Source organism: Tetrao urogallus (assembly GCF_951394365.1).
Source record: "Tetrao urogallus genome assembly, chromosome: 13".
In the NCBI taxonomy this organism is placed as follows: domain Eukaryota; kingdom Metazoa; phylum Chordata; class Aves; order Galliformes; family Phasianidae; genus Tetrao; species Tetrao urogallus.
This window is the reverse complement of record NC_136826.1, coordinates 6,016,195-6,030,140: the sequence shown is the minus strand read 5'-3', so window position 1 is coordinate 6,030,140 and position 13,946 is coordinate 6,016,195. Positions and strand designations below refer to the sequence as shown.

Genomic DNA, 13,946 nt, shown 5'->3' with positions numbered 1-13,946 from the left:
GCCAGTGCCATTGCAAATTGTGCATAAGAACCATAAACACAGCCACCATTTTCAGGTAGCAGCACAGGTCTGTGCACTGGCAGAGTGCTATCATTTTTCTGCCCTGCACTTTAATGAGTTGATAGCTAACAGCAAAAGGAAGCATTTAAAACAATGATTTTCAGGTTGTCCACTGGGGTAATTTCTTTCCAGGGTTTTCATGGTGCTCCAGACTAATTATTGGATATAATTAGAGCAGTTGATTAGGGTAAGCTAAAGCAGAACATGTACTTTTAAAATAGTCTACAGTGCCTGGGGACAGACTTGTAGTATTTTTTTTTTCTTCTTGAGAAAATGTGAGAAAAAAGGCTTTCAAAGAGTAGAGATCAGAAGATTCTTAAGGTTATTCTGGAGTCACAAAAATCCCCGGAGCCAGCTAATGCAGGGTAGAAGTTCAGTACTGCTGGGCAGACACCCCTGCTGAGTTTCCATACTAGCTGATGAGGTTTCCAAGCAGCTGTCCCAGCAGAGCAGCTCGCAGTCCCTCTTCCCGGCTCCATGCCCTGCAGGGATGTGTATGTCTGGGGCTGCTCTCCTGGTGTTCTTCATCTCCTGCCCACACTTAGGCTTGGGAGCAGTAAGATCCAGCACTTAAGTCGCATGTTTTCACAAAGCAAGTTTATTCTAGCAACTTTATATAGACAGTGATGCATATGGGGTATGCTTCAGGGACATACAGTGATGACCAAGGATTTAAGTTTAATAAACAAAGGGTAAATAGGAAATACTATGCACAGTGAAGAAAAGCAATGTGTCTGACTTAGAACTGCATGAAGTGACATTATTTTCTGAATTTGTAATGTTTTCCATTGTTTGGTGAGAGAGGGGTGGGATTTTGTCTGTCTTTCCTTGCAACAGGAAACAAAAGAGAATGAATAAAACAAATACAGAAGTTATTATTTCCTTAATATTAGGAGCACAACAAATGGGTTTTGCGGTTTATCTATCAGCCTCCAGTGCTCAGCCAGTTTGCTGGTCACAATTATAAAACATACATATTTATCTACTACTTGAAGGGGCAAGAATGCAAGAAGGTGAATTGCAAGTATCTCTGCTTGACGTGATATCATATTTGTCCTTGTGCATCTGTCACGTTTAGATACTTGATCTGAAGGCCTCCTTGGTTGCCTGGATTTTCTTTTTGCTTGTGGTAGCGTGGAGCTCAAGGACAAAATATACCCTTTGACTTGTAACCTGGAGAGGGCGAAAGCCTCTGGGTTCTTTCTGATTTCATCTAAAAGACTGCGGATTTTTTGAACCCTTACACTGTGATCTAGGTTTGCACAGCAGTTTCCATACAGAAGAGTGATCTAAGCAAACCACGAGTCTTTTCCATGGAATACGTATGGTACTTAGAATTCAGATGGGAATGTGGGTATTGAGCCAACCCCAATTATTTGCAAATGAATCAGTGGCACGCACCCTCAGGGAGGACTATAATAGCAAGTGCTCATTTGAAATGTCATCATTCTGTGGGGGAATTCTCAATAAGTGATGTGTTAACTATTTGCATCCTAATTTCAGGCAAACAGAAATTGCAGCTCACTGAGTTTGTAAAGAAAATTCTGTCTCTGATCGATGCCATTGCAGATTTCATCTTGCTCCATTTTGAAAACCGTGCAGATGTGAAAAGGAGGCTGTTCACTAATGTTTGGCATTGTAAACAGAGCTGGCACTCCTAGTCGGTGCTTTAATTATGCATTATGTTAATCAGTGTGAAATACTGAGCCCTCTTTGGACAGCCAAAAGCCTTCTTTATATTTTATTTATTAGAGTTTGAAATTAACTTTTCACAGTCCAGCTCCAATAGATCAGTAGATATGGAAATTCAGCTCTGTTTACAGTAAGTTTCTCCACTGCTGTCTCCAGGGCTTCCTCCGGTTCCTTGCGATGCGTTTGACCTCTGTGAAGACCCCAGTGGCCAGGCATGGCAAAACACTGGACCTCAACAATCTGAGACCTCTGTTACAAATGTTGGTGCCAGTACTGCAGTCACTTGCAGTGGTCTGGTGAAAAAGCTGCATTTTTTTGTTTTGTTTACTTATGTCTTTCAGGTGCAGCCCTGTGCTGCTGGGCTCACCTAGGTCACAGCTGTGCTGTCATTGGGCTGGTGCTGGAGATGTCTCATGCTCGTGTGCTAGCATGTTTTTCTCCTCCTGACACAGTACTTAATCAGTAGGTGGCTGGGATGCCAGGACCTTAGGATAAACTCTGAGCAGTCAGTTGTGTACAGGCACTTTGGTGTTCTCTGAGCCTGTTTCTGTACTGAACACTTGCGTTTCGAACACAAAAGGTTTCATGTTGGACTTTCCAAAGTGTTTTTTCCCCTCTTAAAAATAAGTGTTACTTTGCACTTCATCAAAGTTTTCAGAGCATTCTATGAAGATGAAAAAACATCATCTTCCTTTGCCTCAAAAGAGCACCTGCCAGCTTGCCAGGAGTCTGATTAATTTTCTGCAATATACTGATGACAAATCTGGGTGTTTAAGGTTCTCCCTGAAGAGCAATGATGTGCACATTCTCCACATGTCCTTGCACTGAGAAGACTTGAATTAACTTTAGGTACTGGAGATAGCACAAAATCATTATCGTGAGTTAATGTGTAATTACCACTGGTTCCAGCAGAATTACCCGTGGCACAGTTATCCTGCTGCTGTTGTGTAATTGCATTCATTATTTCACTGGTAACTGCAAATTGCCATGACTGTACCTATGTAAATATCAGAATATGTCATTATTCACAATGTAGCACCTAGAAAAATGAATGTTGAACGGCCACCAGCAGTGCTGTCCTTGCTGATACAAACATCCCACAGCAACGTTCCCAGTTTTTCAGGCCAACTTGCTGCACAAGTGCTGGGGGGAAAATGGGAAAGGAGGGAAGGCAGGTGGGATTAAGGTTTTCTGTCCAGTTCTGCAGGTCCAAAGAGATTCATAGAATCATAGAATGGCCTGAGTTGAAAAGAACCTCAAAGACCATCTAGTTTCAATCCCCCTTCCATGGGCAGGGTCGCCAACCACTAGACCAGGATTACCTGCTAATGGTTTTGGAGACACCTTCTGTAGGAACATGCTGTGCCCAGCCACTCTTCTTAGCAGTCCTTGAGTTTCTAGGCTCTGTTGGTACTGAAATACTTGTCAGCATGGGCGGTGGTGACAGCCATGTTTACCAACCCAGCGTGGGGGCACCCTGCTTATTATTTTAGAATTAGCTCAGGAATGCCTGTGTCATTCATTAGGATGGTTAACATAGCCTGTCAGCTCCTGAAGGGATTGGAAATTCCATACTTCATTGGATTTTGCAGGGTAGCTGCATTTTTTTTTTTTTTTTAATTACACCGTTCCACTTGATTTGCAGGAAACAGGACCATGTAGGTATGGAATTGGGGAGCAGCAGAGAGGCAGTGCCTTCCTGTTTAAATTTAAACTGAGCCATGTCAGAACGTTGCTAATTAAAAATAAAATGAATGACTTTGCTCTCTCTATAGGTGACCTGTCTCCACGATTTCTTTGGGGATGATGATGTGTTTATTGCCTGTGGTCCCGAAAAATTCCGCTATGCACAGGATGACTTTTCTCTGGATGAAAGTGGTAATGTTGAACACACACTGTTCTTCAGTCTGTTCTTACTTGACTTCCATTCATTTGCTTGTAATAGGTAAAAGTGCTGCATGCTTTTGTTCTTTTCTGTATGACCCAGTACATGGAATTCATCATCCTTTGGTACAGTCAGTGGATATTGTAATTGGGCAAACACTGGCTGGAATAGCCCATTTCAAAACAGATGGACTCCTCCACTCTACCATCATTTTTACATTAATGACAAAATCTGGTACTATATATCCTTTAAACTTGTTCAAGTTCCAATCAGATTGAAACATTTTTGAGAACTAAGCAGTAGAACACTAATCTCTATTTTTCTACTTGGAACACAAATACACACAGTTTGTCACTCTTGTCCTTATGTACAGATGTCAACATTAAAAATGGGAATGAGCACAGTTAAAAAGAAAAATCATTCCCTTTATTACTTTCTTCTGTTGATTAAAAAATGAGGGCAATGTTTGTTAGGTGGGATTTGGACAGCACCATCATTTGTCCATGTTATGATAGCAGCCAGAGATCTGTAACAATGTGAGTCTCTTTGATCAATTAAACCACAGAATCTCTGATTTCACAGAATATGCAGAGCTTGCTTGTAGGAGTTACCCTACCTGGCAACTGTATATACCAACAGCACAGGCTGTTTGATGGTGCCAGCAAGTGCAGCAAGAGTGCATGAACGCAGTTGTGACCATTTAAACTGAAAGAAAATATGGCTTCCAAACATTACTTACAAAAGCTTTTAGGTATACTGTGTAAGGAACAGAAAATACATGCTATCTTGCATGCTACAGACTGGCTCAGTGTTGAAGACTTAAGAGAACTTTTGCTGTCTACCAAGAGGCAAAGCAGCCTCTAAACTTCAAACACTGCATTTTTATGACTCCTTAGCAAGGCTGGATTTATTTGATGCTGGTACTTCAGACCTGTGTACTCCAGATGAACCCATTTGGTGGTCTTGGGTATTTCAAAGTTTCCAGGAGTCAGCTGAAACTTTGCAGACAGAGAATAAAGCCTGCATCAAGCTGGTGAAGCAATCTGTAATGTGAGCTTCATATTTTATTTTAACAGTCAGGAGTTGAGTCAGCTCCACAGGGATTTCCACATATAAAACAAATTGCACGTAATCCTAGCAGAACAACTTCACGGGAAGCTCAGCTCTCTGCCTACACTCCTGGTTTCTACTACTTTTTCCAGCTTGGATTTCTCTAACAAAAATAAGGCAAGCTTGCTGTTGGGCAGGTACTGAGCATCTGCAGCTCTCTGTTGTATTTTCAGGAGAGTGGGGATACCCTGCCCTTCCCAAGAAATGGATGGGGAGCTATTAGCCAGCAGCATTTTCCCATTATCCACCCATCATCCTTCCTTGTTATGGATCAGATGCTGCAAAGAGAACCTGAAGTCTTGTGGATGAATGTCACTTATTAAAATCTCTTCTGCCATGGATACTTTCTCTTTCCTGTTGGGATGACACATACTTGAATTGCTGGCTATTATGTTCGCTCTGGCAGGACATCAGGAAACAAAAAGAGAAATACCATGAGAGGATTATGTCATCTTTTTCTTTCTGACTGCCCACCACAGCTTCTGCCCTATAATCCCTGTTGCTAAGCACCTTCCAGATGTTGCTGCTCTGTCTCATTCATACTGGCTGGCTTCAGCATCAGCACACTGAAATGTCACACCCCACACTGCTAAGAGGCCTGCTGATACTGATGTCAGCACAATCAGATGTCCACATTTATTACCTTGTTGCAAGGCATACAAATGCTCAGTAATTGCCTTTGGTATGCTGACACTTGCTGATGGCTGAGCTGGAGAAATTCATCAGAGTCAGCATTTCTGTGCTGGTAAATGCAAAGCTGAGCTTCTCTGCAAGGAATTATCCTTTGGGGAGAAAATGAATTTGAATAAGCTTTTTTAAAAAGGCAACAAAATATTTTCACTTTTTTAGGTTTATATTTTAGGGAGCAATTTGGATGACTAAATACTGATGTAACACACTTTTAAATTCCCTTGGTTTCTGAGAAACCCATATCTGGTGCACAGACATTGCTCATCCAAGTGTTACACTCTTTTGTTAAGCAGCTACACGTAAAAGCCTTGAAAAGCATTACTTGTGTAGTGCCTGAAGATGATTGTCCCCCATGTTTTGGTTAGGCTGATTAACACCAGAAGCAGTTATTTGCACATTCTTCCAAATGGCTATCATAGAATTCTATGATTCTATCTCAGACTGCCTCATCAAACATTATTTAGAACCAAGGACATAAAAAAATGGGGAAGTTTCTGTTCTGAAGCCCTACAAGGCCTTCTCCTTCTCTTCTACCTGGCATCGTCCGTGAGAAGTCAAGTACCTTAGGAAAACAAAACAAAACAATTTATATCCCTACTTTACAGTTTCCAGAATCTATTTATTAGGAGAGAGAATAAACTTAATATAGGTTTAATTATTATCATGCATCATCCCTGGAGCACAGGGAATCATCCCATCTGGAAGAAGAAGAGACTGACTCTTGACTGTCTGAGAATGAGGAAAGCCTGGGGAAAAGGTTTAGGGCAATTACATTTTCATATATATTCTGATATATAAATAAAATAACACATACATTTCGGTCAGACTATTTGTTTTCAATTGACCAATTATGTATCTATCCACTATATTCTGCTTCAGTTAATTCCCATTAAAAAAGCCAGGTCAAGGGGATTCTCAGTGCAGCCCATGCATGCTGAGCTGAGCTTTTCTATAAAAATCTTCCTGTAAGTGGAACATCTAATTCACATCTTTAAAAAATACTTGTTTTTCGTGTGAGGACAATTGCTTATAGGAGATAAGACCAGTTAGAATTTGACAGAGAGGGAATTCCTTTTTTATTGCCAATTCTGAACTGAGATAAGTTAACTTTGGGAAGACAAACTACTTTTTCTATCAGTTCTCAATGTCAATAAACCTTGTTGTGAAGACCTGAGATGCCTGAAATCCTGGAACACATACAGATTTGTTAGCGTTTCAGTTCCCTTCTGCACAACGCTGTAGATCATGTTTACATTTTCCCCTCCTCCTGGCTCGTATATTTTTTTAACAAAACACAGTTGGGGCTCTCATCTGCTCATGCATTTAAACACATGAATCTATTGCATTTGTTTATGTAAACCTTTCTGAAAAAGATGACCAACCAGCACAAAGGGTGTATTTTGTAAAACCTTTTTGTTGTCTTTGCTTTCCACATCTGTAAAGGGCAGCTTGCTGAAAACACAGAAAGAGCGTGAAAGGGCTGAAGGCCTCCTAGGTCACAGGTCCCATGCACCACTTAAAGTCATGCTACCAGCTGTTTGCTGGCTTTATGCGCCTGCATAAACAGTACTCATCGCTCCTTCTGCTAGGTCTCCATGGGAGAGTTTTGCAGATTAACTGGTTTTTGACCTGTTCTTTCCTCACTAAATGCTGACTATTTTCATTTTGGTCTCTAGTTGGTGGGCATCAAGGCAAGGGAAAAGGCAGAAAACACTCGGTAGGGCACATATACAAAAATGTTCCCTGCCAGGGAGAGAATCCTGATTTTAATGTACAGTCTCAGTGCCTCCTCTAGAGGCTCTTCTTTTTAACCTGTCCCTAAAATGTCTCATTTTTACCTTGGAAATGCCAGTTTTCCCCTTAGTGTTGAAGTTTTCTTACAGCTTTTTGGAAATAGAAAGCCACTAAGCCACCCAAGAGTTTCACAGCTAGCGCCCATAGGTTGTGAGAGTAGGTAGGGACATAACCATGGTTACTGTCTCTTTCCTTAGAGTGCCGGGTGATGAAAGGGAGCCCTGCAGCTGCCACGGGCAGTAAGTCATCTCCCACCCCTCAGAAGAGCTCAGCAAAGAGTCCAGCCCCAATGCGCCGCAGCAAGTCTCCAGCTGATTCAGGTAACCATCAAGACGGTGAGTGATTGTTTTCTGGATCTTAACTCTGCTCGAGATGAAAACACGTAGCGTGTGACTTTGAGAACACTGTCCTTGGATGTTTGCATTTGAGACTTTGGCATATTTTAAACACAAGATGATATTGTTAGCATACAGGATCACTAAATAAATATTGGAGAGGAAATCTCTGGTTAGTTAAGTGCAGTCAGGCTTTGGGATCATACCACCCACAGTCTCACAGCCTCTTGCCCTAAAAAAATTCAAAAGGAAACATTTCCATTTTACAGACAGGAAATTGAGGTTTGCAGTGCTCTTGTATGTTCCCTGTAGCTACAGACTGTTTTGGAATAGCCTCTTGTGTAATGCAAATGTTAATTACTGCACAAGTCAGAAATGTCCTCTCTTAATCACCATTTAAAGAAGACAAGTGACCTTGCAGTTGAGGATCTGGTGATGGGCTTATTGATGTGATAGAGACATTCACTCAGTAATAGAAGAGAAAGAAAATGGTAATCCTCATTCACTGCAGCAGCTTTCACCATTTGAAATGCTGCCCTGCCTCTTCAGTATCAACTGGATTGGCAATATAGCACACATGGAGAGCTGCAGAGCCTGTAGATTAGAGATCTGGCTGGTAATTGGTAGTTTTTGGACTCGTACAACGAAGAGAGTGGGACTCTAGGTGTGTCATCTGTTCCACTGTCCTTTCCAAAAGAGAGCCAGGTATGGGTGTTCATTAAAAAGGCAAAATCACTAACTATATAAGCATTTCAAGATTCTACACAGCTTTATAAATTGAATTCAAAATTCAAGTGACCCACAGTATTATCACAAGCTAAAAGTAAAGCAGAAATTGTTTTCACCTTCATGGACACCCACTGCATATTGCACGTGGACACCACAAAACAGCTGACCCTTCAGTAGACATTGGATTACTGGATGTAAAATTCTCCTAATGGTATTCAGTAAGATTTTCCCCATTAAGCAGTTAATTTGTTTAGGGTCTCTTGATGTTCTTTAGCTACTTAAAAAGATGATGTGAAAAAAATGTGAAATTTGCTGGCACATGCCAAACTGCTTTAAATAATTCCTTCTCTGTAAGGTGATTCTGCACTCATACAGTTTTCCATCAACATTCCAGTATTTGCTTAAACTTGAGTTTACTGTGATCTAAGAAGTTTATGGAGAAGAAGTTGCGTGGTAGAGTCGTGTGGGTGCATTTAAGATGTAATTGAAAATCTGTTGTAGAATTAAAAAAAATAATCTCCTATTCAGCAATCTGGGAGTCAGGCCATGCATGAGTTGAGACAGCATTTAAACTCCATAAGCATCAGGTACTAATTGCTACCAGAACAAGACTTTATTACATGAGTGTATAGTCTTATGTGAAATGACAACTATTGTGTTCCTGATTTTGACTCACAGAACAAAATGGTGAGTCATCTGATGAAGCCTAATGAACAGTTAGTTTGAGCCTTTCAAAGGGAGATTGATTAAAATAACCAGAAATGTCAAACAATAGCCAGCTCCTGGAATTAAGGCCTGTAATGAAGGACAAATCAGGTTTCTTTAATTCATCTAGACAAAGGTCTTTCGTACTTTTCTGTGATTTCAGTACAGGAAAAATGGCAGCCTGTCTTTTTTAAAGAGAATAGAAAATGACTGAACTCTTTCTGTGCTGGAAGGTTAATAAAAGATAATTGTTTTCTTGGGACATAGAGAAAAAAAGAATACTTACCATCTTATGTTGTTTCCTCTTGAATTTGCAATAAAGAAAGCAGGTGTGCACGTTACCTGAGAGACAATATTTACGTAAACAAACACCAGGCTTAGCTGAGTTTTAAAGTTATCACATTGAAAAAGGCAGGGAATACTGAATGAAGCTTGATTAATAAAAGATTATCTGATGCTTATTTTTTCCTTCAAAATTCTCACCTATTTCTTTTGTAAAAGGATTTTGAAGCAGTTTTATTTCAAGTATGTTCAGTATATTTCCCATGTGTTTGATCTCCCATGCATTTGTACTTTTGTCTTTGCTGTCTTTTACTCTGTTGTGATTGTCATACCAGACCTCGGAGTTTCTTAGTTTTTAATAATTAGATTTTGTTATTTTCAGTTGTTATCTTTGTAGTATTTTTTATTCTTTGAGAAATCTATTGGTAATAATGTAAATACAGATTCTGAGGTGAATCTCTAAGTTGCTTGAGTGGAAGAAGGCTGAACCTTCCGTATTACAAATTACATTATAGTGGCAGAAAAAGGTGTTATTTTATTTATTTTCTCATTCTACAAAGGCTGCTCTGAAAGTAATGCCTCCTATTTTATAATGTTGGCCCACAGCGGTGGATGGTGGTGGTTCGGCAGTAAAGGTTGAGCCTTCCCACCAATATCCCATTAGACGTTGTTTCGTGTGACTGATGGCAGCTGTGGGGCAGTCTGACAGCATGGTGTGAGATGCGGAAGTGCAGATGAAGCAAAGGGGTGGAACTGAATTCCACTGTGTGAAAAAAATGGCACCTACTGCCATTCCTTGATGCTTGCTGAATGTTTCTGGAGACCAAACAGTGGGTGTGAGCACAGTGAGCTGATGGGTGGTGAAGCACTGAGCTGTGGGTGCTAGTGCAGAGTTTTGCAAGTGCGGCATGCGGACTCCCCTCCCCTCCCCTCCCCTCCCCTCCCCTCCCCTCCCCTCCCCTCCCCTCCTCTCCTCTCCTCTCCTCTCCCCTCCTCTCCCCTCCTCTCCTCTCCTCTCCTCTCCTCTCCTCTCCTCTCCTCTCCTCTCCTCTCCTCTCCTCTCCTCTCCTCTCCTCTCCTCTCCTCTCCTCTCCTCTCCTCTCCTCTCCTCTCCTCTCCTCTCCTCTCCTCTCCTCTCCTCTCCTCTCCTCTCCTCTCCTCTCCTCTCCTCTCCTCTCCTCTCCTCTCCTCTCCTCTCCTCCTCTCCTCTCCTCTCCTCTCCTCTCCTCTCCTCTCCTCTCCTCTCCTCTCCTCTCCCCTCCTCTCCCCTCCTCTCCCCTCCTCTCCCCTCCTCTCCCCTCCTCTCCCCTCCTCTCCCCTCCTCTCCTCGCCTCTCTTTTCCAGAAAACACATGCAAAACATTTGTTAAAAATAATCAAGACAAAAAGCTATGAACAGAAGTGGAGCTACACAGAGTACCAGCTCCAGCTGCAGTGATCAGATGCAAGTTCACTGGCTGAGTTGCTACCTTCTGCTGGAGGCGATTTGCCTTCTGCCTAGACGTGTCAGTGCCTTGCTGTGAAAAGCTCAATTCCCTCTAGGCAGCCAGAGGCCTTCAGCTCCAGTGGTGCTCAAAAAATGAGATAGCCAATCCACAGAAACGTCTTAAACACTGTTTTCTTGGTATAGTACTTTATTTACTATATGGTCATTTAAATAAATGAATGAAGATGGAATGACTGTTACGAGAAGATACAGCTCTGTGTTCATGCTGCTGTGTCCTGCAGCAGCTCACAGATGTTATGTACTGGTGTAATTGAGAAAACCCTAATTTTAAGGTATAGTGGATATGAGGCAGCTCCCTAGTACTGTGTGGGAAGGTGGATGAAGGTACTGTATATGGTCCATGTAATTTAAATGGAATTTGGGAAGATCAGTACTAAGGATTTCTTAGTAACAGGCCACTCCAATCGGAAGTCAAACCAAACAAAAGACAAAGCTAAATGTTGGGTGAGGAATACAGTGGTAAAAATGATCATGCTATTTGCCCTTACTTCTTTGTTCTAAAAACCCAAATATCTTACAGTAGCTCACATAACAAGAAAGAGTTCCATTGTACATGTTCTGTGGTAGGAGAGTTTTAAATCCAGCAGAATCTTAGTCCCATGCAGTGCAGAGCTGCAGGTCCCTGAGCTGAAATTTGAAGATGTCTTTTCCTCATTTTTGCCTTGATTTTCCTCAGTGTCCCTATGAGATCTGAGGCACTGCTAAAGGACTTTCATTTCTTACTTCTCTAATGGGAGAGTTTGGACAGAGGGAGAGAAGCATATTCACAATGCAGCAGCAATTAGCAAAACAGATACAGAACGTCAGTCTGTCCTGAGAGCAGATCTGGCTCCCCAGGGTCATTATCTATGAATATGTCAAAAAGGCAGCACATGTCTTTTGGATCACACATGAGATAGAGCAGCTTGTAATCCCACTTGTGCTTACTTACTTTCTGCTAGCTGACAATCTGCAGTACGCATCCAGTGGACAGATCACCCTCACCAAATGTGACTGAGAGAAGGATGCCTGTGCAATCTAAACTCTTCTACTCCTAAATAAATGCTGCAATGGAGTCCTTGCAAAGTTTCCCAGATACTTCTGCCCTGCAGGGCAGGATGGCTTGTGCTCACTAAATGTGCTGTTATTTCTACGTTGGTTTTGTGCTCTCCTTGTTCTGGTTGTTCTGTCTCTTATTTCCTTGGCAACTCTTCAAAACATGACTGGGACAAAATTATCCCCGTGTTCCATGTTCTTCTTCTCTTGTGATACAAGAGCATGTGATCCCCAAACCAGAAATTCATCCCTAGATGAATGAATCCCAATTCATCCCTAAGAACCCCAGTGGAGCAAGGAGCATTAGCCATGTTTTCTAAGCTGGGAGAAGAGGCGAAATCTCCACAGATTTTAACCCTTATTGTAATCTTTGGTCCTTGCTATCTCCAGTTCTGTTCTTTGATGGAAACATCACTAAGCTCATTTAGAGGTCATGGTACTTTACGTTGCTGTAAATTCAGAAAAAAAAAATAACACAAGTTTTGCAATCAAAGGAAGTGTCATGTGCTCAAAGGAGCTTTAAAGCAAATTGAGGTTCCAAAGCAAATACTATGAAATAAGTAAGATAAAATATCCAAACAATAGTGACAGGAAAAAAAGTCAAATTAAAGCCAGTTATAAAGAATGGTTTCCAACAGCCAAGCTTATGTGAGATCCTTCGCTACCGTGAGTCATCATCAGAGTTCAGTGGAGGAACACTTGGGATCTGCTCTTTTCATCTTATTTCCTTGCATTTGAGTTCAAAAGAAGTGTATGCAAGTTTGATTATGAGCACTGTTCTTCATTAGCAGATCCATAGAAAATTAAGCCAGGCTTCTTAATTGTTGCTCCTCCTGCTGTAAAATTCCATGTGAATATCTGTAAAGATATGAACAGGTCACTCTGAAAGTAATGCCTATTTATTTCCATAGAAACTACAACAGATACAAAGAGTACAATAACACTATTTGATAGAGCAAATTCTTAGCTGCAAAACATTCTTTTTCAGCTTAGTCACCACTATTAGCTGTGCATTTTCAGCAGCTGTGAACCAGCACCTGCAGGCTGCACATCTAAAAATCTGTGCCAGCAGAGGTGCCCTGCTGTCACTGTCACTACTGCTGAAATGCACCACCCACCACCTCACTGTGCTCACATCCACTGCTTGGTCTCTGTAAATGTTCAGCGAGTGTCTCCATAAATTCACCCAGCAATGAATGTCAGTGGGTGCCATTTTTTCTACACAGAGGAATTCAGTGGCACACACACAGCAGCAGAATGTAGCAGGATATTGGTGGGAAGGTTCAACCTCTACTGCCATACCACCAACATCCACCTCTGATGTCATGGGCCAGTGTAGTAAATTAGGAGGCACTACTTTCAGAGCAGCCCTTGTGCATCTGTTGTTTTGGATTTCTGATTTGGATGTCACATCTGCTTTTTCACTGCTGCTTATAAAATATTAATATTCCTGCTGTAGCACTTGAAAGTCTCATTGTATTAGAGAATTTCTGTCCTTCCCTGCAGCAATTACATCCTTTTGCTGCACAGTGACTGTTAGCTGTTATCCCAGTCTTCCTGTTTGTGGATGGGGAAATTTGGGTTCTTTGTAGAATTGTGGCATTTTTCATCTTAGAAAGGATTATTTCCTGCCTCGGGTTGAGTGATAAAGAAAGGGATTTTAGAAAGTAGAGATGGATTCCAGCTAATACAGATCATATTAGTACTATTATAGCCCACATTATATTCAGTAGAAAACCTACAGTACTTGCTCTTTTTCTGAATTGCCTTCATTATATGGCAAATAGTGAACTCCACTTTTTTCCCTCCAAGCTCAAGGACAATTCACTTTAGAGAACTAGAGCAAAGTGAAAAGTGCCATGTGGCAGTTCAGGGTACAACGTGTCACAGTTTCTGGGGTTTTATAACTAATTTTTCTTCCGGCCGAAGGAGGATGGCCTGGGTAGAACAGGTAGGTGAACGGTCAAACTATAAACCAATTATCTATAAGTCATTGTTTCTAACATCTTTTAAGGAATATCTATTTTCTTGATGAAGTGCATTTGCAATGGAGAAAAAACTATTTCTTCCCATTAGTGCCTAAAACACAGAAGCAATGGATATGAAGACAGAGGTCTCACTTC

The 13,946-nt window shown here is 41.4% G+C and overlaps 1 protein-coding gene across 2 annotated transcripts in view; it reads left to right on the top strand.

Annotated features, from left to right (window-relative positions):
- DCX (doublecortin) overlaps nt 1-13,946 on the top strand; it is a gene marked incomplete at its 3' end in the record, with an annotated part of 68,145 nt that overhangs the window by 48,769 nt on the left and 5,430 nt on the right. Inside the window, exons 3-4 of one of the 2 annotated variants that reach the window (XM_079541881.1) lie at nt 3,528-3,630; nt 7,429-7,566. In XM_079541881.1, the coding sequence (XP_079398007.1) occupies nt 3,528-3,630; nt 7,429-7,566 (241 nt within the window). The remainder of the gene's footprint in view (nt 1-3,527; nt 3,631-7,428; nt 7,567-13,946) is intronic. The other variant, XM_079541882.1, reaches the window with a different exon arrangement.